Below are 27,740 nucleotides of genomic sequence, written 5' to 3'. Positions count from 1 at the left end.
GCGCATCCTCACGTGAAGTCTTGGAGTGCACAGTAGGAGCAGTCTTGATGCGTCAGCAGCAGTTTCTCTCTTGGTAGAGCTGCAGTTGGTGTTGGCCTTTGGGGCATTAAATGCAGCATGTGGAGCACTCGCCTACCAGGATGGTGTGGGGTTGTCCAACATGTAGCTGTGGGCCTGTGCCTGGTGGTCAGTTTGTATGAACTTCATTGCTAGAGAAGACACTGGGTATATATGATCCTGAACCGTAACAGATCTCAGCAGATCAAACCCTGCTCCTCCCTTTTTTGTCACAGTGGGCAATAATCTAGATGTACCCAGGGGGAATGGCAGATGCTGCCTGTTTTTTTAATAGCCACTCAACAGCTTGTAAAATGAAGCTTGCAGAGGAATGAATCCCCATAGGTACATAGCATCGAGTTTAAAATAAGAGCAAAACATTTGTGTATCAAAAAGACTATTCATTTTTAAAGCAAGCATATATTTGATAGTATGGAATAAGTTTGTTTTAAATATTTTAAATTACTTCTGGCTATTTGTTAACTTTTAGTATTTCTTTTGTTGACCTGTATTTGTAAATAATTTTTGTTTCATTATTATCAAACTAGCTGTTGTAAAAAACACAACAGATCAACAATTAAAGTGACAGTTTCAGGATTGGCATTGCTTAAGGAAAATTCGGAGAGCATGTTCAAAATAGACATGTCTTACAAACATAGTTCTAATGGAATTACATTAATAAAGCCATATTATTTTTGATACATGCGTAGGAGCCTTTGACTGCAGCAGATGCTGCAAGTACTGTATTTTCTGTTTTTCATTCTTGCATCACGCTATGCTCTCAATCACCAATCTAAAGTATGTTAACTCAAAATGTGGATAAGCTCATACTAAAATCACATAGTTTCAATAGTTTCATCCTGTAGCAAATGTATGTGTATTTTAATGTGGGGAACAGAAGATGAGCTCTTAAGTACAGCTGAATTAATCCTGGTTGGCATTTAATACTGCTTTTTGGCAGTATTGATTAGGTCAAAATTTTTTATTTTTATTTTTTCCTTAGGCCAATGAGCCATTCACACTTTCAATTTTTAATTACCTTGTTTACGAAGTGAACAAAGATCACAGTCACTTCATGCTGCTTAGCAAAATCCTTATATTTCCATGCCAGCTTTAATAATAGAATACAATAAATAAAGAAATAAAGGCTTTTTTCCTTGTTTGTTTGTGTTGTTGTTTTCTTCTTCAGGATATGTCAGCGCGAGGATCATCTTCGCAGCTTCCTAAGCCTTTTGATCCAGAGCCTGTAGCTAAATACGGCACTCTGGATGTGACTTTTGACTATGACTCCCAGGAACAGAAGCTTCTGGTGACAGTGACGGCTGTCACAGACGTCCCAACGTACAGCAGGGCAGGTGGGAGCTCGTGGCAAGTGCACCTAGTTCTTCTTCCGATAAAGAAGCAGAGAGCAAAAACCAGCATCCAGCGGGGCCCCTGCCCTGTCTTCACAGAGACATTCAAATTTAATCACATCGAGTCAGAGATGATTGGGAATTATGCAGTTCGCTTCAGACTGTACAGCGTACGGCGCATGAAGAAGGAGAGGGTTGTGGGGGAGAAGATTTTTTACCTAACAAAATTGAATCTTCAAGGGAAGATGTCAGTACCGGTGATACTGGAGCCTTCTTACAATGTGTCTGTGAGTATTAAATGAGGCAGAATAAGAATGCAGTGACGTGCAGTGTCCTGAATTTTGTAAGAGTACTGTATATATTTATAGTCATCACAACCACTGAGGATTTTTTGACAGTCATAGTGCAGTAATTGCAAAGATTTCACGATAGCTTCTTTAGGTACATTTTTTTTTGTCTGCAAAAGCTGCCCATATTTTTTGTACTTAGTACTTAGAGATTTCTAGTCTCTAATTACTTAAAGATTTCCAGTCTATGAATTATAGTGGTGAATGCACACATCTATGTGGTATACATATTTGTGTATCGCAGTAAATTCTTTACCATTCAATTAAAAGAAAAAAACACACTATGCTACTACTGCCTGCTGTCTGCTGTAATTAAATGTTGTTTGCAATAGATATTTTCCTTTCAAGGCAGAAAAACAGGAAAGAGGACTTTTGAGAGTGCGAAGCCAATTTAATAACTTCAGATTAGAACTATGTAAATATTTAATTTCTGGTTTGGTCTGAAATGAAAAATATAATAAAAAATAATTATAATTCCAATTTAAAAGGACTTTTTACTTGGAATAAAATGCTTTCTTTCTTTCAAATTATTTATTAATTATTTGTCTTGAATATTTTTAATTAATAAAATAGGATAATTACAAACTTAGGTATCTTTATCAAGCGGGATAGGATTTGGGTCTATGTTCACTTTACTCCCTTGTCCAGTGGGGAGGCAGCTGCCAGTGGTACAGGAGGTTTCACAGGAATCTCCCTTCTTTCCAAGGGAGATATGTCACATCCCATATCTTTCAGGAGTCTGTGCTAATCCTGCAATCACTGTTGGAGGCTTTTGGTAGGGAAGAAGATGATGACTTGCTGAGGGCTTCCATCCTTCTTTTTTTTTTTTTTTTTTTTTTTCCCCCTTTTGCTATAAAGAAAAGAAAAAGAAGAGGAAAATGAAAAGCAAGGAAACACCTTTTCAGTTGAAGCAATACAGTTAACATGGGCAAATTGGGTAAATAGGGGGGGCATTTTCATTGAATATGAATTATTAGCTAGAAAAAAAAATCAGCCATATTTTAAAACACATGCAAAATAAAATGCCATTGTATTCAATGAGTAAAAGTAAATTAATCAGTAAATGCTGAGACTGAAGCATAGATCTGATGGAGGGCCAACATACAAGAGCAGAGCTATTTTTATGATTCCTGAAGAAGTACAAATCCGTTTGAAGGACAGAGCGATTCACTTATCTAGTGTGAACGTTCGTAATGCAGAGTTTGCTGATTTCAAAATCAGGAACAAAAAATTCTAATTTTACTTGCTAAATGTATGTTTTTTATGTATTCTTAGTATGACCTGGTAAAAAAAAAAATTACCAAAGTGAATTGAAAGAGTCCAGTGTGTGTGTTAGGCCTTTGATATATATCCCCATGTACACACTGAGTTCTTTCCTGTGCTTGTGTGGAAGAGAGTGTATAACCAAGTTGGGGAAGTCATCATAGAACAGAATAATTCACAGAATTCACAGAATATTTAAGGTTGGAAGGGACCTCTACAGATCATCTAGTCCAACCTTCCTGCTCAAGCAGGCACACCTAGAGCATGTGGCACAGGGCGGCATCCAGGCGGGTTTTGAAGACCTCCAGAGTAGGAGACTCCACAACCTCCCTGGGCAGCCTGTTCCACTGCTCTGTCACCCTAACAGTAAAGAAGTTGCTCCTCACCTGGAGACGGAACTTCTTATGCTTCAGCTTGTGGCCATCACCCCTCGTCCTATCGCTGGCCACCAGTGAGAACAGCCTGTCCCCTTCCTCCCTGCATTCTCCCTTCCTGAACTTATACATATTAATCATATCCCCTCTGAGCCGTCTCTTCTCCAGAGAAAACAGGCCCAGCTCACTCAGCCTCTCTTCATACGAGAGATAATAAGAGAATAAGGTTGTTTATTTTTGGTGATGGCAAGGCCAAGGAATCTGCATACCTCCCTGCTTTCTTTTTGTGAAGAAGTAGAAAAGGACAATTAAAGAATGTTGGTAGAAGGTGAGGAGGTTTTCCAGTGTGTTTCAACAGAGCCCACGCAGATTTCTGTTAGCCCTACCTCTTGCTTGAAAGGAACCTTCATTGTCTCAATAACTTGAATGGGCATCCACGTTGTTTGGGAGTTCAGATAATCAACTTCTAAGCATGGGGAAATTCATACATAAATTCATTTATAAATGCCAGTCTACTTTTCTTATTAAAATAAGTCTTTTGTTTTAATTTGGAGAGATACAACTGCTCTAGGATATTTGTTATTAGAAAATTCTTAAGCAGATGCATTGTAAATTCAGAATTAGATTTACCTTGTTCAGTTAGAGTGTTTTATTGCTGGCAAGTGTTTGTATTTGTAGGTTTTTTTTTTTTTTTTTTGTACACATATGTTGCCCCGTTTATTGCATTGCTTCTTGTTACATACATTTTAATATATTAAATATACCTTCTGTCACTGAAACTTGCTAATCCTTTGAAACAGCTATGGCAATCTTTTCTGCAGAAATGTATTTCATTTGCTTCTTTTTGTGCCTGGTGCTGTATTAATACATTTTAGTTGCTAATCATTTGCCTTATGGTTGCTTAAGAAGAGTTTGTATCCTTGTGCGTCCTGGAAGTTTTCACTCTATGCTTCAGCCTTCGACTTTGTATTTAGTATGCAGTTCTTGCATTTGCAGCTTGTATCTATAGTCTTATTGCCATTTGTCTTACAGTCCTTCACTAAATTGTTGCTCAATCATAAGAGGAGGTATTTGCATGTATGTGTTTGTGGTTATATGCAAATAAGGATTTTTTTTTCTCTTTTCCTCTTCAATCTCCTTCCTTAAAGAAAAACAAATTTCCATGAGTAATGAAATGCTTTAGGCTTGGTTTAGGCTTGGTTTCCTTTGGGCTTGTCCTACCTCTGCTCTGCCACCTAGTCCCCATTAGCCTGGGGACATTGGTTAATAGCATTGGTTCAAAATATATATCTTTTTTTGCTAAGTAAATGTAGTCATGTCTGATCTTTCATTGCTAATAAGGGAATGTTTGCTGTAAAGAGTTAAATTTAACTTTCTTTAGGAATCATATCATAGGGAGCAAAAAATGGGCGAGGTAGAGAGTCATATGTATCTTAAGGATTTATATATATATATTTTATATATATATATATCTTGTAAATATCTGGAATTCTTGGCAAATAGTTACAGTTTAAGTGCACTAGGGCATTTATGCCTGTAATGTATAAAACTGCACATTCGCTCTCTCTGTAGACTTTGGGGACAATGGTTAATCATGTGGGATCGCACTGTTTGTGCATTATGCCTAAGGAATTTATTCCATGTCACCCTTTACACAGGGTATATCTTCAGTATTCTTCCTAATAGATGTATATTAAGCCTTCTTTTTTTCTTCAGTTGATATTTCTCAGTTGAAAAAAGCTTTCTGAAATGGCTTGTCTTCCAGGGAATTCTTTATTCATTATAGAGCAGAGCTGTCAGGTTTGGTGCAAATGCTAATATTTTATACCTCTGGTGATTTTACTATTGTTCTGCTATGCTATGGGCCATTCAGCATTGTATTGGGAAGGCTAAATATTCAAATTCATATATTTCCTCCACAGTAATGTATTTTTACTCAGTAGTGACTACCAGTATGATACCAAGGAGAAAATAACTAAGGCTTTTCTAAGAGACTCACATAAAACTCTTTTTTTTTGTAATGGAAAATATACCTAAAAGTAAATTTATTTAAGGATTCCTATGTGATGGTGCATAAGTGCTTTTATTTTGTTTATAAAGTTATGTCTGCCAAAGTAAGGGGCAGTTATCCCTTAACGATGAGAACATTCTTATCCTGACCATGGCTTGCTGCACTTAGCAATTTACCATGCAGTAAGACAGAAAGGATCAGTAGCAGTTCTCTGACACATTAGGGAAAGGAATTCCCTGAAGAAAATTATTAAGTGACTGGAAAGAGGCGATCCTGTTCCCGAGGCTGCAGGAGGGCTTGGCAGTGTTTGGCACATGCCGCAGTGTCCCTGCCCGGCCGGCTTGGCCCCTCCTGGAAGCGGAACCTGCCGCCTCCGTGGCGCCCTGGGTGCCTCACGTGTTGTGTGGCCATTCCCTACGGGAGCACTGCTCCCCTCGGGTGAGAAGGAGTGCTAGCTTCACCTGGGTGAGATGGCAACAGGGGAGAAAAACCACAAAATCCTGGGGCTGTAGTGCTCTGGAGCCAGTTATCCGTCTGCACTGGTCTTATGGGTGCAAGTTCCTAGAAGGCAGGTGAGGTCTGACCCAGATGGTAAGGACCTATCACTCCATGAGTTTAATGGCCTCAGTTAAAAATTGCTTGCCTTTCAAATCAGCATTAATTGCTTTTCCTGGTTTTCTGCAAATATGTCTCAGAATTCATGCCAAATTGTGGCATGTAATTGGTCTGTTCATCCAAGAAGCACTTGGTTAGGCATTGACACAATGAGAATGTTTCACCACCATACACAGTAACCTTGATGCTTCCACAGATTAGTTTTAGATACTTGTCCAGGCTTTTTTTATGGACAGGACTTTTCTCAGGCAACTGCAGTCATTCTGTCCATCAGGAGCAAAGTGACTGGCTGGTTTCTGCAAATGCTGCCAGTTTTTGATGATAACTCTTTACTGCCATGGGAGGTGAGGAGTTCCGTGAAGGATTGAAAAGTGTCTCAAGAGGGAACTGGCCAGATTGCAATGTCTCCTCAGCCTGTACACATAAATTCATATCAGTTGTTTGGTTGAATTTAAGGTTTGAATGGAATTAAGGAAGTTTTACATAAGTTTGATGGTAAGTTAAAGTTGGGATATAGAGGTTTCTAGGGTTTTTATTCCTTGACTGTAGTTAATGAAATCCTAATTTTTTAATTTGATCTGCATTTTTCTAGTGTTCTGCCTATGGCAAAACAACTTGTTTTTTAAGAATATGGAAACTTTTTTCTTGAGAGTAAAGAGCAAGGCAGATCAGAAGCTTTTGATGGAAAAATGATCATTTTATCAGTTGTTGAAATCATCTGATTTTAAGCTACATTTATGATGGTTTAGTAACTGAAACAATCCATACTTTATGTGAATAATACCATTACTATTGAATATATTTAATCTCAGAAGTATTTTAATTTTGAAGTTCTGAATACAAAATTCTATCAGCTGTTAAAGCGTAGCACTTTACACAAACTATGTTTTGTTTCCTAAACTGAAGTTACATAATGGGAATATTATTAGAATATTTAGCTTCATGACTGATTTAATTTGACTTAAATATTAATAGTATAAAGTGTGAGTGCATGAGTAGAACTGCACAGTACGCTTAATTGGGACCTGCATCAAGGAAACTGTCACACGTAATTACCTCCCTTAGATAAGGATGCCTTCCTAGGCTTGAATCTTTCTGAGGTTGCATAAAACTATATGTATTTGAATGTTTGCAAGTTCAGATTATTAGTTTAAAGCAGAATACTGATACTATGCATTCTCTTGATTTTATTGTGCAGGAGTGTCAATTACAAAAGGATTGGAATTTCCTTCCTGATCTTTTGGGGAGATGACTTTGCAGTAGCGTGTTTCTTAACAAAGCCTAATCTTTTAACAGGAACATCCAGATGGACAATCAATTAAAATAAATTATTTCCAATATAAAATTGCAAAAGCTTCAAAATGATAATGAAATATAGTACACAAATAAACCTTCTAAAAGCTGGCCTTGTTTCACATTATTTTCTCCATTTGATTGCTATTTAGCAACAATCTTTGCTAAACTAGTGAAAATTATTATCTCGAACATTCTTAACATTTAATTACATGATGCTTGTAACAATTATGTAGAAAATCATATTAGTGCTATTGTCACTAAGTACAAATCTGTGCCATGCAGACTATAGTTAAATTTCTTTTTCTTTTTTTTTTTTTTTTTTTGAGAGCTATCCCTGTGTATTTATTAATTAAGGTATATTGTCTTCCTTAAGTTATCATGTACATTTGAAGTTGCTCTCATAAAATCAAAATTGCCCTCCTGGAGGGCATGAAAAAGTACATTTCTACATGTGTAGCTTTTCATATTGGTAGGTAGCACCCAGTTATTATTTGTGGTATCTGTATTCTTACTAGAATTGCTAATATATTGTGCAGAATTGTGAAAAGCCTTGTATTTATTTTAAGAGTTATGCTTTTAAAAACAACGGCATGGTATTTCTTGCAAGTATTAATATATAGAAGGGATATTGTTTGTTTAATTTAGGGACTGTTTTATTGTATGACTGTCACGTATTTGAAGACTTCTCATCTTTGAGTAGCTCAGTCCTCTCGGTAAATGTGGGAAATAGCATCACCAGCCTGCATGTGATCAACTGAGGCAAAGACATGCGGTCACAAAAACATCAAAGCACCCAGTACAGTATGTGAGTGGGATCTAGGTGCCAGAACTCAAGATTTTAGAACTCCGTTCTTTGACATTCCTATTTATTTTGCATAGCTCTGCTTTCAGCACTAAGTTTTTCACGTGTTTTAAAATCTGTCGCAGGAAGGGGCTCGGTAGCTTTCTCGAGCACAGCCTGGGGAGCATCCAGGTCCAGTTCCCTCCCGTGCACCCTGGGTCTCCCTCAGCCAGCCCAGAGCCTCTGCTGTGCAAGGAGTGCTCTCGTCACCTCCACGCTCTGCTGAAGCTTCCGTGTTCAGCCCTGCCTTGGTGGGGAAGACAGCTGAGAACCTCTGTCTAAAATGCTGGAGACCTGGATTCAGTTCCCTCTTCCACCTATGGGGATTCACGTTTGCTTCCCCAACCTCTTGGTTGTACTGACAGAGAAGTAAAAGGAAGTAGTGAGCAAAAAGTTCAGAAAGAAGTAGTGGTATAACAGGAACATTTTAAGTTCTAGAAAGACATTTTGATGAATAGTATGCTGTGAACCAAATTTCTGTTGCTGAAGGCTTGTCACCAAGGTTTTATCTTTCATATGTATGTTTTGAAAAAACAAACAAACAAAACCCCACCAGAACTGGATGTTCTTGTTTTGTAAAGCCTACAGAGGCAGGGTTTTAACCTGTGCAGTGAGGAAAAGTAACTTTTAATTACTCTTAGAGAATGGCCATTTTATTCCTTTTGATTTATTGTGGTTGACTTAAGAGCAGAGTTTGTAACTAGAACTTCAGGGTATAGAAAAATAACAGTAGGAGATGAATATGTAAGTAACACATCCTGTTTCCATAAAATTATGGTGAAGACAAATAAATGCATTTTACGTATGATGTTGCAAATATAGGAGCCTCTGTTTTCAGTGAGTAGGAAAAATCTTAAGAGAATATTTCCTGTATAGAAGCTTTTCCCTAGGTAATACATGCAAAGAAGTCATCATGGACAATATTTTGGAGAACAAATAATCTTTTCTCATGTAGAATGTAAGTGCATATTACTGTTATAATCTAGTGAAATGCACTGACTCATGTAAGTGCTGGTCCAATAAAATCAGGTTAGCTTTGTAGTAAAGTATTGACCTGTGCTGTTATATATAGGAAAGGTTTAGGTCAGTAGGACAAACTCTTTGTTACAAAACTGAAAAATTAAAAATCAATAATTCACAGCAGTAACAACAGGCCTTTCTACTAGGTAGTAGAAGGGCGTTTTATCTATTTTTTTTATGTGTGTTTAGTAATGAGAATATTTTTTGCATTGTTAAATTGCAAAAAAAATGGATTAGAGTTCTAGATTTCTATGTGCTGGAGAGAACCTAAAGTGCTCTTCCAGTTCAGCTCCTTGCTGTGCCACAAGATCATTGATACCTTGACAGCTGATCACAGTTATTCTGAAAAATCTGCAGGTAAGACTGTGAAATTTCTCACTAGGCTGTTCCAGGACTTCACTGACCTTGAAGGGTTTTTGCTGGTATGAAGCCTTGGTCATCTTTTCTGCATGTTAAAATGCATGTACTGTTTATAGAGGAAGAGAATGAAGAGTTGCAAAAAGGAACTTAGGTAGACAGATGATTTCAAGCAAGTAAGTTTTATAGTGTAGTTTCACTGTGGGTAAGGTATTATCTATTCTGAACATGGCCTACATGTAGCTTTACAGGTAGGCTGAACGAAGCTTGTACGAAGATGAAAAGTACTCTGGAAACACTGCAATGTTGCTATGAGATTAAAGCTTCATTTAATGGAAGTGTATTTGTCTTGTACCAGTTAGCAATTTTCATTTTTGAACTCATTTTTATGATGTGACACGTGGTCAGGAAGCCTACATTTTGTAGGCTTTGTTACAAACACTGTAACAACTTTTCTTGCTGTTTTCTTGAAAAAAAAATGTTGACTGTATACAAGAAAAAACTCCTAAACTGAGACCTGAAGTGTTTCTGTTATAAGTCCAGATGCAGCTTTTGGGCTTAGCAAAAAGTCAGGTTACTTCCCAGCAGCTGAGGTTACCCCAGAATACCTCATTTAAAGCAACAAAACAACTAGGTTTCCACAATCTGAGCAATGAAGTATATACTGGGAAAATATTTTTTGAGAAGACATCTAATATGTAGTATCCCCGATTTTATGGTTAGGTCCTGCAATGAAAAGTCTTTATTGTACTGTGAATTTTTTCTAATGGAACTTGTGATGACTGTGGGGGATGCTTTGTACTTGCCATGTTTAAAGCCCCTTGGCTCGCTGTTTACAGGCAGCGGCTGTTCGGATAGCAGGGCACATTCACAGCAGTGCACACTCATAGCAGTGCGCACTCATAGCGGTGTTCCTGAGTTCCCTTGCACTGTGGCAGGCTCTAGAGCTGGTTTATCCCAAGTGGCTGATTCCTCAGCTCTGCTACAACAGAAAGCTGCTGTCAGAAATCCCTGGCAGTGCTGGATTCCTCTCTTAATCCTCTCTTCTTTGGTGTTCTCTCTCTGTGAAATAGTGAGAATGCATGGAAAATCTGAATTTTCTGGAAGCTCATATGATGGAAATTAAAGCATCATTTGCTCTCTGCTAGGATATAATATTCTTCCTGCCCAAGGCAAAGGGTCTATTATAATTCTGTATCCCTGGATCAGTTAAATTCCTTGTAAGCTAATATATTCTAGACAGCTAGACAGTAAGTTTTTGTCTTTTTGCATGTGTTCTACCATTTTGCTGCTACTAAATTCTAAGTCTAGAGAAAAACCTTAATGAAGGATGAATAAGAATTTCCTAGACTTTATTATCCTCGGAGTTTGTTTTGGAAAGTAAAGGATCCAAAGTTTAATGTGCACAGGGACGCTAACAGATTGTGTCTTATCTTACCAGTGGCAACAAGTAGGAATTGTAATGGTTGCTTCTCATTTCCTGCTCTCAGCTGAATGATGAAGCAATGGCAACACACAATTAGAAATTATTTTAATTCCAGACTGTATTAGTCTTAGTTGCCTCTGTGTGAACTGAGTGTATGTTAAGGAAGTACGTTTTGTATTGGTTGATGGAATGGAACTTCTGTCATTGTCAGCTATTTTCTCAATTTCCTATGTGTTACTGGGAAGTCAATTTTTATTGTAACTGTATAAAACACACAGAACTTTTCTCTGTTTATAGGGCTGTGACTCGCAAATGAGCATGTCAGAAGTGTCCTGCAGTGAAAGTACCTCCTCGTGTCAGTCTCTGGTACATGGCTCGGCTCCAGAAATCCTCATTGGCCTCCTTTATAATGCCACAACTGGAAGATTATCAGCAGAAGTGATAAAAGGCAGCCACTTCAAAAACTTGGCAGCAAACAGACCACCCAGTGAGTGAAAATCTTTTCTCATCCTCATGCTTCAGAACTGGTGGGATTCTCAATAGCGAGGACGTCAATGCTATCATTTACCCTTACTCAACCAAAATGAAATAGAGCAGTCATCGACTAATCTGTTTCATGTTTTATATTTCTAGTTGACTGGGAAATAGCAAAATTCTAAAATTCCAAATATTAATTGCAAGTTGACAAGACTTTTAATTTTTCATGATAACTGTCTAATAAATTACTCTTACCCTAATAATTAATTGCTCAATTACTAATGCCTCACATACAGGCCAAGAATCGAAAGTAGCAGTGTTTAAAGAGAAAGTATTTGCTAATATTGATATAAACACAGTGAGCAGCTCTTGCTAGGGAAGCTAGCTAGGAAGCTCATTTCTAGGGAAGTTGGTACTACAGTCTTTAATTGCACGTGTGCTTGTGCATATGTGAAGGTAACGTACGTAATTTGGGAATGTCAGGGAAGATAACAAAGAACCCAGTTGTGACTTAGGCCAAATATAGTACAAGAGAAGGAACGTTCATCATCAGAAGGGACTTAAACTGAGTGTTCAAACATTCATTCAAAAATACATTTGTCCAAAATAGCTGTCAACTTTATATACTTGTAAATTTAAGCCAGATGGAATATGTCACATGCACAGAATATTCTTACTCCATCTTTAGTTCCTTGCTACAGCCGGCGAGAGTCTAGTGATGAGGGAAAGCAGGAAGTGCTTTCAAGATCATCAGTGCGACTTACATAAACTGTAGCCAGGCCTCTTCCTCTTGGTTCTCTTGGGAAGCTCAGGGTTTGGCCTCTCTTCCTGTGTTTCTAATGCCCCAGGTTTCTGTAGCATCAGCAGGTTGCCTGACAGGCTGCCCACACTGTAAAAGTGGACTGTGCATCGCAGCTTGTCTTCAGACTTTAGCAGCGAGCCCCACAATATGAGACCGTTCCTCTTTCCTTCTTGGCCCAAATTTTGTTTTGTTCATTAATTACATTCGGTTTGGCCTCACTCTGTTTTGGTTTTGTATCCTTTTCACACTGATGTAGCCAGGCTTTGTTAACGTGGCTCGAGAAGGAAGGTCAAAGAGGGTGAGGTACTTCTGTGTAATTAGGGAGCTGCCCCAGAGTCACCTGCTTGAAGAGATGGAGAAAGCTAGAAAGGCTCCATACACCGAGGCAGGGGAAAGAATGAAAGGCAAAGAAGGTCTGGAGAGAAGGGGCTGCCGAGATGAAAGTGCATTGTGGGGATGCAGCAGCTGCTCTTTGTGCTCCGCTTCCTACAGAAGGGAGACTCGGGCACATAGGCTTTCATAGGTGATGAAATTCCTGACCAAACCTGTAGTTTGGACTGTCGGTGGTCGCGAACCCTTAGGAGAGCTGCAGAGCACATGTGCAACTCAAGTTTTGTTTGCCTCCCGAGAACCTACCTGGAAAGGACAGCAATTACTTTCGTTTTCCCCACAAGTGAACTTTCCTGTCGCCCAGAGGATTCTGTACAATTACTGTGAAGTGTTCCTGAAGCAAATCAGTATCGAATCCTACACTTCTACTTCTTGATAGTGTATACTGCCATGCTCTTGTTCATACAATTATACTGCCATCCCCTTGCATGTACAATATGTAGTAACTTATCCAAGAGCAGAGTGCAAGCAAATTGGCCAACTTCTGTAAGCAATCAGAGCTGATGTTAGAATGTCCCTTGGTTCTATAGATTTTACTTCAGGCTTATTCTCGTGACCAGGTCCAGCACTGTTTGAGAAGTGAGGCATTACAATCATGTCATGTGAATGATAAAAGCTAAGACCAAAACCAATATGAATTTATAGCATTAGATTTCAATTCAATGATTTTTCATTTCGTTGCTTTTAGTATATGAAGTATAAGTACTCTGTGCAGTTTTTCTTAATATGCTGGAGTTTGCATGAAAAAGTATGAGGCTTGATAAAATGGATACAGTGATTTTTACTTGGTCTTTTATAACCTAATCATTTGCATGGTTCTTTCTATGTTCAGTGTGCTTTAAAATCCAGTTGCTATTAGTGCTAGATATCCCACTATGTAAGCAGTGTAATTTTTGTTAAAGATTACACAAAAACTGCACAAAAAAAAATCATTTCATTAAATTTTACCCAACAATCCTTTTGTTCAATCCTTTTCCTGATCTCTACTGCTGAGTTTTTGTGTTCATCTGCTCCAGTGAATAGTGTTTCCTCTTAAACTTTAACCTTTAATCCTCTCTCACCCAACTATTGACATCTGGTCATTATTTCTTTTACTGCTTTCCACCCCCTGTTGTCAGACGGACTGTTCTGTTGTCTAAAACACTTGATAGGTGGACAGGTTTATATAATCCGAGGTGAGTTCCTGTAGCGACTAATTGGATGTTGTCTTTTTCATGCAAAAGAAAACTTGCCAGCAGTAAAGCTATCCACGGCTGCCTACCATATTGGTTTACAAAAGTATATGTTTATTATCCGTGGCACTCTTTAATGCAGAAGCTGCATTCATCTCTGAGTATGGATGATGGGATTTCAGTGTACCTGCACAGTGAAAACATGCAGTGAGACTCCAGTCTCTTAACAACATTATTCATTAACATGAAAGAATCATTTTTCTTAAGGTTTCGTACAACTTTACATTTCTTAAAACCAGTTGTACCTCTGAAGTGCACAGTAGCATGGCTTGATGCTTCTAGTCCCATAAAAAGGACAGCTTTAAAAATAAGGATTTGTATCCAAAGATTGAAATTCGAGTATGCTAACCACATTTACCCTCGTTGACTTCTTAAGTGTACTTCCAAAGAGAAGTATACAATGTTTTAAACAACAATAATAAATTAAGCAGAAACTTTTTTTTCTTTTTAAAGACGTAGTAAATGTTATCTGTCCTGAATTCAGGAGCTAAGAGGTATGTTGTATTGTGTAAGCCTCCGCCTTTAAATACCCTTGGCTACATTTGACTCTTTAAATATGAATAAAATAATTTAAAAAGTGAGAAACCACATCCATGCAGAGATAATTTCTAAGCATTCCATTCTGGCTGTGTTGATATTATCGCTACACATCAGCATTATTTTTTTTCTCTTGATTAGTTGTCTTCATTCTACTTTGTTTATTCTTCTCTGAGAGTTCAGTGGTTTGCTTTACGGTGTTGTGGCTAGTTGGAGCTTGCTAAGTGTTAATGCAATTTGAGTTTGCTTAGAGCAAGTAGGGGGGCGATGGGCAGGAGGATTATGGGGTATACCTGTAACCCATTTACCTGGTACAGAAGCTAGTTAACTTGTTATCGTGCTTGTAATATTTTGCTTTTGTCATCTTTTTCATGTGTCTAAAGTAAGCTATGTGCAATCAACCTGGTATACACCATATCCTTATATAATACATTGCATACATCTCATTGTCCAACCCTTTTGTCACAGAAATCTGACGTTCCAAAATGTGCTCTCTTTTGTAGATACATATGTTAAATTAACACTGCTGAACTCCATGGGGCAAGAGATGTCCAAATGCAAAACATCAATCCGTCGAGGGCAGCCAAATCCAGTGTACAAAGAAACCTTCATTTTTCAAGTGGCCCTGTTTCAGCTCTCAGATGTGACACTCATACTGTCTGTATATAATAAACGCAGCATGAAGCGAAAAGAGATGATAGGGTGGATTTCCTTAGGTCTCAACAGCTCAGGAGAAGATGAACTCAATCACTGGACTGAAATGAAGGAATCTAAAGGACAGCAAGTATGTAGATGGCATACTTTACTCGAATCCTAATGGATGGATGGTGCAAAGTACAGTTGTGGTTTAAGGGAGTTTTGTCTTTTGAGAAAGACAACATCTTTGAGAAGATCATCGTTTGGTCGCAGTCAAGAGATTTTTTTGTGGAAGAAAGAATTGAAAATTGAAGTCAACATTCCATGTTAAAGAGTGCACAACATGCAGAACAGAGCGAATTAATACGTCATCTTTGCATAGTATCAGACACACTTTGGTGTCACAGAACCCTTACTTTACACAGATATGCTAGCAGTCCCTCCCCCTTCCACCCGATGCTGTATTGGTTTGGGTTTGTTTTGTGTTTTTCCATTCTGAGGTATTTTATGTAAGACTCTCCAAATTACTGCAAGTTCCTCCTTGTGTACTTTCTTTTTAGTCTCTCTCTCATACTTCCGACCTGCCTGCATTCAGATAAAGGGTCAATAATTTGCACTATGAGAAAAAGTTATTGATCTGTATAGCAAAAAAAGAAAAAAACACAACAAAAAAAAATGGATAAGAACATTTAGTAATATAGCATATGTGAATATACTGTTGTTTTACACTGAGTTTCTTTCCAGGAGCTTAGTGCAACTAAGTTTTCATTTTTAATATGTGATTGGTTTGGAAAATTTTAGCGTTGGAGCATCATTTGACATAAATTAAGTGTTTCTTCAATCTGTGACAGGAATAAGCTCTGTATATGGCATAAAGTGGGTTTTTCCCTCTTGCCTGTACTTCTGCCTAATCCAAAGAGACCAGGTCATTAGCCTGGTCCCTTCCAAATCTCCTTAGACAGGTTGTACTGTAAAACTGTGTAACTTTCTGTTGAAAGCACTTCCTGTATTCATGTATTCCAATGTAGGAAGCTCACAGAGGATGACTCTACTAAAATGTCTTTTCATTAAACAAGTTGATATGGGTTTCTCTAAAATGTCACTATGTAGGTTAGAAGACTGCGGAGGAAGTGGCGGCAGTTGAGCTTCTCAGAACAAACAGGAGAAGTACTGAGACTGTGGTTGAGGCGGCCGGCCCCTTGAGCCACCTAGGAACTATTTTAGGGATTGCTGTACGGTGTTTAGTGGAAGCAGAGAGCAGACCAGGAGTTTGAACCTTTCTTCTCAGAGAAGAGAACATCAGCAAGTAATTTTTTTTCCCAGTAACCTGCCAGCAACTGAATGAACACCGGCACCCAAAGGAGCAATTTGCTTTGCCCACGTTCAGGTTGGGAGCTGCAGCTTTGTCAGGATGACGCAGTTGCAACTTGGCCTTCACAAAGTCCTGCAGCTTCTGCTGGCGTGAGCAAAGGAGCAGTGCCCCTGGGCTCCCCCTTCGGCCCTAGCACTTTGACTACTGGCACCTTTAACTTGCTGACTGCCGGGTCCGGTTCAGGTTACTGAAGTTGTGGATTATTGGGTAAATGCTTTTTAAAAGGCTTCCCCATTCATATTGTCTGTAATTCTAAGTTTCATTTAATTGTTACTATATGGAAAGCAAGGAAATCTATATTTCTTATAAATAACAATGTCTTACTTCTCATAGTAGTAAGTGGCTATTGCAGCACTTCTGCGTAGAAGAGTGAAGTGGGTTTGTTTATTTGTTTTTTTTTAATATATTTTTATTTGTATGTGTGTGTGAGAATTAGTGATAGTCTGGAGCGTTCTCATTAGGACAAATACTGTTCTCTTAAATTTCTTTATAATACCTTTTAACAGTCCTGGCTTTAAGGTATACAGTCAAGTACAGTGAGACTGCAGACAGTGAGTATATTATAAGAATGATATTTCATTTGATACTCCAATTCTCACATTGCTAACAATTTCACAAGGTCCTTTTTGAAGGATATTGTAATTCCATTCCCTACTTTATTTGGTGCCTTTTGAAGGGTTTATTTGGAGAACCAAGTTTTCAGTTTTTATTGATTTAAAGATTTAAAACACCTTATTACATGACTTGTTTTTTGGTATTGTATTATTGCTTCATTTGCAGAAGCCTTATCTACTAAAAATATATAATCCCAACTTTATTTAAGCAGAAATTGTCTTACACTAATACAAGCTGTGTATTTCAGTCCTTTTCGTTATCCAGGTTGTGAAATGAAATGTTAAGTGTAGAATTTAACAAAAATCAACCTTATTTTTATAAGCATAAGTCAAATGCCTGAGCCCAAACTGCCATAAAAGGCAGTTTTTCAACAGACATAAAAGGATTTTTACTCATTTTCTTTGTGGCTATTGGAATGCTATTTACTAAAACTGAAAGTTGTGTATTAGTAGCTGTCTCATATTTTTTCTATATAAAATAGTGTGCAGTGCTCAACAGCAAATTTTGAGCCAACTGTTTCAAGTGGAGGGTTAATCTTCCAATGAAGTCAGTTTGGAAGGTGCAGCAGGTAACCTGTTACAGAATCCATGCTCAGCTTAGCAGTGTCGTGACTTGGATTGCAGTTTGTAGGGTGCAATGCTTAAGATTTACACGCTAATCATTCATCTAAGACAGAGATGTCTTAACTTAGACACAGCAGAGGTTTCTAACAGCCTACTGTATTTGGGATGTGTTTGGCATAACGCCTTCTAAATTATGTGACTTTTCCTGAGATATCTAGGTTCAATTTGTGCTTTACAGAAAAAAAGGGTATGGCTTATATGGGTTTATACTGTACAAAGGTAGAAATGAATGTATAAAGGATGGAAATGAATGTATAATTTTAGGCAGTAGAAGAGTTTTCCATGCAAAACCAGTCACACAAATTATTGGAATTTGCTGTAGGATTTTTATGAATTAGTTCTAGTATCAGTAACTGCCATGTTGCTTTTTGTTCCTAGACCCCATTCTTGTGTTTGTCACTTTATTTTGCTTATTACTTTATGCAAAACTACTCTTTATTTCAAACCTACCTTTAGATAAAGTCTTGTTAAACCCTGCATTGTGGCTCACACATAGAGGTTTAATGGGAGGATTATGCACTCCATTAAGTCTCAACCATGGAACGGAATCCATACAGAACAAATAATGGAAATGGCTCGAGGCATTTGTTTTCCTTGGAATGGCCAGTGCTCCTTTTTTTGTAGTTTTTTTATTCAAAAGTACAATTATTACTTGGAAGAGCTTATCAAATTATGTGACTACTTCTCTGTGTGCCAATCTACCATGTAAGGACTATAATTTTTGAACTGAATCTGTTTCTGATCTCTGATCTGATCTCAGTTTATCTGCCTGATAATGTAGCCTTAAATAATTGTAGAACAATCAAGTTCTTACGGATTCTTTACTTGAAAATATTTCATCCTTTCTGCATAAAATCTATTTGGATTGAGGCTTAGAACACTGCACATTGGTCTTCTCAAAGGTGGCTCTTAGAGAATATAAAGAGAAAAGAGAGAATATAAAGAGAGAATATGAAGAGAAAAGGCAGTGGGTTCCATCTTTGCCCTGTGGTAACGGCGAGACTGCCCCGACGGGCCGGCACAGGCGAGTGTGACGCAGCAGGATGAGAGGAGACAAACGCAGGACGTAGCTGTCTCGTACGCACGTGGAGGCAGGGACTGGGCAGAGCGGTGCTCGTACTGCCCTGGAGCCCACGGGTCCGGCCGAGAGCGGAGAGGGGCAAGGCCCGGCCTAGAGGGGAGAGGGACAAGGCCTGTCTGTGGGGCCGGGGAGGCGGCAGCGGCCACGCGTCGAGGAGCGGCCCCACGGGCACAGGGAAGGCCCACGGGCTGTTGCGTGAGGGACGTGACAGAACTTCCTAAGCTAAGGAAAACCCTTCAGCCTCATGGGTAGTAATTAGATATCAGAATACAGCGGTCTCTGGGAATTGGTGTGCGTGCTGTTACTGCAGCTGAAGAGGCTGTCTATCAATTTAGTCAGTGCTTCAGTGGAAAACTGATTTTGTAGTATCTGCTGCAGAGAATGTTTTTGCCTGTGAACTCTTGTAACCGTTCCTGGTGGCTAGCCTAAGTACCTTCCTATTTCCTCGTCTTTGGATCAATTAGACCTTTGTTGTGGACCTAAAATCTGTATCTGTGTGTTTTTTCTCTCTCCTCCCCAATGACTTGCTCTTGTGAACTCCCCTGCATCCTGTGAAACTCATGGTAGTCACTTGGCCTTGGAAGTCAGGAGCTCTCTGCACCTCCTGCAATAAGGTGCTGGTGCAACTCCTGACGGTTTCTAAAATGCAAGGAATTGGAGGGTTCATGTGATGAGGCAGAAGAAAACTCTTTTTTTTCCTTTATTTTTCCCTATAAGACATTTTAATGTATGAATTGAATAAAGATCACACACCATAATTCTGTGAGAAAGTTTGTGATGATATCAGGCAATTTTGTTTTAGACAAAGCCTTTTTGGCCTTGGCTGTTCTGAATTGAAACTTAACAGCAGGATGCCCTTTGATTTAACTGAGAGCTGTGCTGAGCCCTTTCCCCTTTTCGTCCCCCTTTCTGGAGGACTGCTGTCTCATCTCAAGCAGTCTCTAATACTATGGCTTGTGAACTGTAAGGCAGGCTGACTTCCTCCTTAAGCTGAATTTTAATAGCAGCTAAACATTCATTTAATTCCCTCTGTGATAAGCGTGCATATCTCCCATTAATGTTAATGAGAGCAACTCAGGGGCCATCAATAGGAGGATCGACTTGACCCTGGACGTGTAATAGGATCAGCAGATTAGAGAGCTGATACAGCTTGCCTCCTGCCACCTAAGCAAATGTAATTCCAATTATGAATGGAGATAAAAAGCAAATATCAGGAGACTGTTACAAATTCAAGTGCTTAATTACTCTCTTTTCTTTTTTGTTTCTCTTTACTGCTCACTATTAGAACACGTCATCTAAGAGTGTTCTTTATTTTGGGGCTATTTAATTCAACTGCCAAGTTTTGTAGTACACCAAAGCTGGATTTTGGACTATTTTGTTGGTAGTTTTTAACGCAGAAGTCACAGGAGAATTTGCTTGTCAGTGATCAGTGTCTGATAAAATTCTATCTTCTGAGAATGACAGCACTAAATTAAGTGATGGTTTGTTACCGTGCAGTGATGCAAATTCCACTCTTGGAGCCTTGTGGTCCTTGGAAGGCCTTTTCAGAGAAACAGTTTTGGGAACTGCACATATTCAAAGATTTGCGTGAGCACTTTACAATTTTAATACATTTTACGGATATAAGAAGGGTAAATAGTGTTAAGGATGGATGCACACTGGCCTACAACGGTACAGATTAATAGAGTCTTAAGAATTTATTACTGTTCCTCCACAAATTCAAGTAGGATTTCTTCCTTTCTTCTCTTCCTCAGATTGCAGAAAACTTGTGCACCAAACTTTTCTGTTTGTATCTCTCCAAATATGGCACAGTTGTATTGATGTTAGCAGGTTTAGTCCAGATAAAACACGGCGCAACTGAGTAGCGTGGTCTGACATATGCTGGATCAGTTTTGATGCACAGGCTTTTGCTGGTTTTGCTGTATTTGCTGGTACAATGTAGAATAAGGTCCTTATGAGGTGAACATAGCAGGAGTTTGGCAAGTGCTGCTGCTTTAGCAGTGGAAAACAGGAACTAGCTGTGCCCAGAAGACAGGCAAGGCTAACCTAAAAGCAAGAAGACTGAGCCAGCTGCATTACCTGCTGGTTTGGTTTACTCTCTTGGAAGCATCTGCTGGCAGAGTTGGCCCAAAGCCTCAGGATATGTCTCTCGCTGAGAATCCCACTCAGGAGAGCAGAAGCATTAATATATTTTTATGAAGGAAAACCTCATGGACATTCAGGGATGTAATTAATGTCATCCTTTTTTCTGTGATTTCTGAGGACTGGAGTCTTGCCCGCTGTATTGAGTTAATTCTTTTGCTGTGTTTTCCAAAACTTGTGGGCATTTGCTGCATGCCTGCTGTTTAAAGGGACTGATTTCTAACTTTTGATTTCTAAAGGATAGGTTCTACAGATTTGAGTGGAAGCATTGCCATAGCTTCTGTGATGTAGGGTAATTTCTATGCCATAGTGCAGTCAGGGAGCTGGGCTTTGAACACGTTTTGATAGTGAATTTTGCAAATGGCTTGTTATGAACTTTTAAGGCAATGGCTAAGCAGTTGAATTGTATTTGAGAATATTAACAAAGCAGAAAATAGAGCAATGAACTTTTCTTACTGTACAGCTAGTTTGCTGTCCTTTCCAGTAAACCACAAGGTTCATTACTGCTTGGTACTGTTTCATTTCTGATAACTGTTTTTAATGTGATTTTCATGACAAAGTGTAATTAGCGAAAACTTTTATTCGATTCTTCCCTTTCTTTGCTTTTTTTAAGGAGAAATTTCTCCTTATATGGGATATGTACTTTCTTACAGAGCTTTCTTACCTATTTTTATATCAGGTGATTTAACAATGTAATATTAAATGCTCTATGAGCAACGCTATGTCACTGTTAAACAATCTAAGTGCTAAAATAACGACTAAGGGCCTGAACCCTACTGCCTTTCACTCAGGTCCTGGTTTCACCACCCTCCCTTCATGCTGTGTAGTCCCTTGCCCATAAACACTTCCATCTGTGTCTTTGCAGCGACCCCCAGACAGGTACTATGAACATGACTAACAGTGGGAAAACGGAGCCTCTTCCCCACTCTTAGTGGGACATCTGTCGTGAGTAAAGGCTGCTGGCTCGGTCCCAAAATTGTAGTTATAGATTAGAGCTCCCTTGACCTTCAGCAATGTTGAACTTTTTTGCTGGTGACTCTCAGCTCGTAACTGGTATACAAATATTGAACTGGGCGGTTATCAGCAGGGTTATTAAAATGTCTGTCACATTTTAAGTCATTCTTTGATAGGGATGTAAGAAATTGGATTTGTGAAGCATTGTATTGCATAGAGATAGCACACATTCATGGCATTTTTAATGAGTGTATTAAATATACAGTATGTAGCATTTTCTGGCATACTTTTATACAGTCTGTACACCACCGATGCACTCGGTGCCTTGTTTCTTTTTGTACAAACCTAATACTTAGAGAAACTGATGTTATCGCATGTAAACAATGTCACTGCAATTCAAGAGATGTCTTAACTGGGTTATTCCTAGGACAGGGGGTTTTAAGTGGCCGTTCAGTTCAATATAAAGCTTATTTATTTACCTATCTATTTATTTATTTATTTAAAGTGATTCCTCTTCCTTCCTTGTCCGCCTTTCCAAGAAACCTCCTGATACAGCTGTTTATTCTTAATTGATTCCTGTGTCTGATGTAAGTCACATGGTGTTAACCAAAGAACCAAGTCTATTTCTAATTCTTTGGGCAAATAATATTTGGACTTGCTGTTCCTTAAAGGCAGAAATGATACACTGGATCTCTTTGAACAATAATAGGCTTCTGTAAATGTGATTCACAGCTGAGAATTCAAGATACCTCTTTTCTTACTGGTTGTGCACTATTGTGTCAGTAGCAAAGTGTTTGATTTGTATTTCTTTGTGTGTTTTAAGCAAACTCACAAAACAAATATAAATAAACAGCGTTGTCAAATTAGCCTATTTTACCCATTTTATACACGTCAGAAGTTTACAACTTTGATAACACAGGTAGGTTCAAGCTTTTCTGTGTCTAAAGTCCTGATATTATATAATACTATCTAGTGTACACTGGTCTTACAGAAACAGACTCATGCTGCATTATATGTACATTTCCTACTAGTATCCTTCTTATTGTATAGTTTATGTAATATAACACTATTTTCAACTACTGTTTCAACTTGAAATTCCTTAAAATTCAGTGCATGTATAGCCTTAAATATTTGAGACACCAAGAGGTTTTAAAGGGAATAGGTCTTATTTGGAAGTCCTTTTTGGCGCAGAAATCAGAAAATTATTTTTATATATCAGTCTGTTAAAAATTGCAGAAAAAAAGAGTATATTGCAGTCATGGTACCAACCATACTCCACTCCTAAATATATACAATTGCAAAAGCATTTTACTTTGATGTTGAAACATTAATGTTATTTTCATTCTTGAATTTCCATATATTGATTTTAGAGCCTCTTCAGCTTTATACTTTAATTTCTGTACCGAAACCTGGAGCCCCTAACTAACGCGTGTGACTGAATTTGCCGCTGTTTTCAGAATTCCTTGATCATCTTTCTTTTTTCTGTTGCATTTTAAGCAAATAGAATTCTCAAAAAATGGTTTTGGCAAAAAAAAAAAAAAAATAGTAGTACCAAAATCAGAGGGAATGATTTGTTTTTAAACTGTTTACATGGCTTATTAATTTCTTAAGACTTTGTTAGAAGCTGTCATTCTAATGCAGATGAAGACATGCATTTCCTGGCAGTTCAGTGTGCCGTGGGGGAAAGCAGAGTTCTGGCAACGAATATGCAGATCTGGACATTGGGTGTCAAATTGTAAATCCCCGGAGGGTTTTATAATTACATGTCACATTGTATGTACAGTATCTCCAGTTGTGTATTGTCAGATACTTGTTGCTTTATTTTCTTTATTATTAACTAGCAAAAAAACCGACTTTTAACATTTTATGCTCGCGTGTATTGATCTTGAGGGTTTTCAGTGTGTGAAATTAGTTAATCTTGTCAGCTCTCTTTCTAGAAAAAGCTGGGCTTTCAGTGTATGTATTTCATTACAGATGTGATTTTGAGGAGAGGCAAAATGCCACCAGCTATTTGTGGTTATATTTACCAATACAGCACAGGTAACTTTAATTCCATGTTAATTTGTTGAAAACATGCTGTAGTATATTTTCAGACCATGGATCTGTCATAACATTAAAATAGTAATTTTACGTACTTGAAGCTTTGCAACTGTGGATGTTTTGTTTGCTCTCTCTGCTCGTGCTGATTGTTCTGTGAAGGATGTGCCTGTTAATTCCTACACCGAATGGGTGTCTCTGGGTTAATTCAAAGACTATTTCCTACATCTGGAATGTAGCTCTTTGCATTTGAGCTTAATGGATGGAAAGTATTTGAAAAAAAAGGAGGGGAAAGAAAACACTTTAAATGGATTGTTGTTGCTTTCCTTTTGAATTAACTACATGTTAAACTAATCTAATAGATGTCTCTCTTCAAAAGACAGTAATGCTTGATCAACAGTTGGAACTGCAGTTGAGAGTACGTTACTCTATAATGAGAAAGTAAATGCTTTTTAATTTTGAGAAGCCAATTCTGGCCCTAACACTTTCTGCTCTGTTTCCAAGTTTCGTAAGTTTTTCGCATTCCTTTCTATTTCTTAGCTCTTGTTGATGTCATGAATCTTTTACTTTTAAAGTTATAATTCAATCAAGATGATAACACTCTGACAAATATGATATGTATGCTGGCAAATAAATACTCACTCAGGTGATCATTCTGTTTGGCTTTGGAAAATGTTTACAGTTATTTTCTTTGGTTCACATAGGATTCTTTCCTGACATGCTTCACCTGATTCTTTCTTCAGCATGTATTTCTCAGAAAATATCTCATCTGAGCGTGTTTATGCTCAGCTTTAACTTCCTAAGGAATTAGTTAGCTGAAACAACTGAATTTTGATTTAAATGTGAACGAATGCTTTCTGTAAGTAATAGTTAACAGTTTTAATTTTATGGTGGCGCAGCATAGATCTATCCTCTAATGATTTTTGTACTACATTTTAGAAAGATGCTTTCTGAACTTCCATTGCACCTCTACTTTAGGATGTGCCAGGGTATATATACAGTTTAATACACGTTAGCATACGTGAAAAAGAATTTTTTTTTTTTAAATAGAACAATTAAAGCATTCTTTCTTATCTTGAAGATAAGAACGCTTAGGGAAAAGAGCTACTCTTATTCTCATTTCTGTAGGTGAAAGGAGCAGTGCAGTGACTCTTCTCAAATGAAAGCAAGGAAGAGCATGTGTGGGTTTTTCTTTTTCTTTTTCTTTTTTTTTTTTTTTTTTTTTKTWTTATCCTGACTATCTAGACCCATCCTAGTAATTTGCACAAGACCTAGAGCTTTTCCAAACAAAGTAATATGGTACTTCCTGGCATTTAGGCTGGAATTTTCCAAAGGCTCTACACTTCAAAACAACTTGTCATTACACAGGGAGCCCGGCATATATTTGGTAATTCAGAAATTTCTAGAGGAAGATTTGTTATGCCCATATTCTTTAGAAAATACCATAAGACACTTGAAATTCTTGTCTTAAACACAGAAACAAACAAACAAACCGACAACTTTTTCCCCTAGTTGCTAAGAAATCTATTAGCTATGAAACCTATTCAATCATATGAAATCATATCAGATGCTTGTTAGTCGATTGAAAGAGGTAAGGATTTACGAAGCTGAGTAAAGATGGCAATTGAAGAGTCTTTATTACAAACTAAATTTTATAAGGTTTTAATTTTTCATATAAGGTTTTTTTAATTAACTACAACCATTTTGTATCCAAAGACCACAGGAAAAGGAGTGCTATTGCACCCTGTCTGTGAATTACGTTCAGTTTTCAGTTGCCACTCATGGATGTTTCTCCCTTCACTCGGTTCCTTGAACGTAGCTGAGCAGAATCACACATAACTCTCATAGCCACAACGGTCATTGCTCCACATACATAGGGTCAAGTTAAGTTTATGTGTAAGTAGATAAACCTTTTCTTGGTAAAGATTTTCTCTGGATAGTTGTGGTCCTGTGACAAATTCCACACTAGATAGCATTTAAAATCTCTTTGAAGTTACTGGTTGTTTCCAGAAACCCCTGTGGGGAACGGCTATTTAGCATTTTTTTCCTGTTGAAATTTGTAACATGCTTTTTTTTCCCCTCTAGTGTTTTGTTTTTACAGTCCAGCAGTGCAGTTCTCATTTAGTGTCTGATTCATATTAGACATTTCATTTTACTTGTAAATTACCCCACTTTCCCAAAATTAATGAGAGCGATGCTAAGGCTTTTTGTTACCTGCTAATCATTTTGATAGCTACGTTTCAACACAGGAATTCTTGGGGGGGAAAAAAGAAGTGGTTTATATCAGCGCTAAGAGCAGTAGGACAGAAAGAAGCAAATGAGCCTGAAAGGATCCAAGAATGAAAAATTCTCATCAGCTATCATGCAACAAATCAGTTGGACTTTACGGAAGTGATTATTAAATTTAAAATGTGCTAGGTGTGCATGTTCTGACTGTAGTTTACACTACACTACTGGTTTGTTTTCCACTTAATTAGAAGCCCTACAATTCATCTTGTTAATAATGAAAATCCACTTGTCCAACTGTGTAAGGTCATGTTGAACTAATATGTATGTTTTGGAGGCTGAATGAAATCTCCCCTCATAGCCTTCTGTATTATCTCACCCCAGTATGCAAAAGCAACCTGCTTTTAGTTTTGCTGGTGTGAAATGGGAATAGTTCAAACTATCTTTCAATTCCTGCTTGAGAAATTCCTTCCTCAAACTTCCAAAAGCTGTGATGAAGACAGTTCAATCCCTGCGCCACCCCCCCACACACACTGTTTGCAATTAAAGATTAAATGGAAATACAGAATAACATGCCCACTCTGCTCCACAGCTGTATTGGATAAGAGTAGCAAGGATCCATCAGCAGTTGAAGCTGAAATTACTGGGTCCTGTCACAGCAGTTCTCTCGCTGTGGTGCAACAGTTCAGAAAGGGAGCAGGCTCAAATATGCCAAATTAGACAAAATTTGAACCTCATTTGTTAATTATAGTTGAGTAGACATTTTTCCATGATATTGCATCATTCTCATCTGCCTATGCTGAGACCTAGAGGATGAATGCACTAAAATACCAGTCACACAAGCTTCTGCTAATTAATGCCTTTACTGGGAAACGTCTGGCATTCTTCGGAAATCAGGGAGATATAGAAGGCAGAGATCATTCATCTTTATAGAAAGAAAGCATTTAATCAGCCATTTAATGAAACTCCAAAGCAGACAGCTAAGCGAAAGGTCATGTAAATATGGCTTGGGAGTGAGCCTGAGCGGCAGCAGCTCCTCGCTCGGAGCCTGAGCGGCAGCAGCTCCTCGCTCGGAGCCTGAGCAGCAGCTCCTCGCTCGGAGCCTGAGCGGCAGCTCCTCGCTCGAGCTTTTAGCAGCTTCCTCGGACGATGCAAAACGCTGCTAGAGCACCCGAGCCCGTAGGCTGAGCTGCAGCACTGACTGAGCTGTGCAGCCACGCTGCTGCTTGGGATGACTCTTGGAATGTACCCATCTCCTTGTTTATTTTCCTGTTTATTCATCTCCTTGTTTTCAAGCATGTGGATTATAAGGGGACTACAAGGAAGGCCTGCCAGCAAATGCAAGCTGCTTGTCCTCGACAGAGGCAACATATATTGCAGTGCCTACTGTAATGCAGTGGCACTGATCAGGAAATAGCAACCAGGCTGTTTCAGAATCGTGCACGAGCCCGTTAATAAAACCACACGAGAGGAGGACAAGGTAGATGTTTGTCCAAGTCTGGGCCTTGGGACCACCCTTTAATTCCCCCTGCGCCCGCTGCCTTGTAGACTTGGCTAATTTACGTGGCCTTTGTTCTCATTGCCAAAGTTCCCATTTGCTTCAATGCCACTGAAATAGCTAGGCACTAAATGTCCTAGCATAAAATTAATCTGTATA

At 38.4% G+C, this 27,740-nt stretch overlaps 1 protein-coding gene across 1 annotated transcript in view; it reads left to right on the top strand.

Moving 5' to 3' along the window:
- Positions 1–15,390, top strand: part of SYT14 (synaptotagmin 14) — a 64,565-nt gene extending 49,175 nt beyond the window's left edge. Inside the window, exons 6-9 of the mRNA XM_026048445.1 lie at positions 1,247–1,696; positions 11,257–11,446; positions 13,747–13,803; positions 14,901–15,390. Of these exons, the coding sequence (XP_025904230.1) occupies positions 1,247–1,696; positions 11,257–11,446; positions 13,747–13,803; positions 14,901–15,214 (1,011 nt within the window). The 3' untranslated portion in view covers positions 15,215–15,390. The remainder of the gene's footprint in view (positions 1–1,246; positions 1,697–11,256; positions 11,447–13,746; positions 13,804–14,900) is intronic.
- The last annotated feature ends 12,350 nt before the right edge of the window (positions 15,391–27,740 follow it).

This window comes from Nothoprocta perdicaria, unplaced genomic scaffold, assembly GCF_003342845.1.
Source record: "Nothoprocta perdicaria isolate Ctin4 unplaced genomic scaffold, notPer1 scaffold_54, whole genome shotgun sequence".
Taxonomy (NCBI): Eukaryota; Metazoa; Chordata; class Aves; order Tinamiformes; family Tinamidae; genus Nothoprocta; species Nothoprocta perdicaria.
This window is presented reverse-complemented; position numbering and strand designations above follow the sequence as displayed.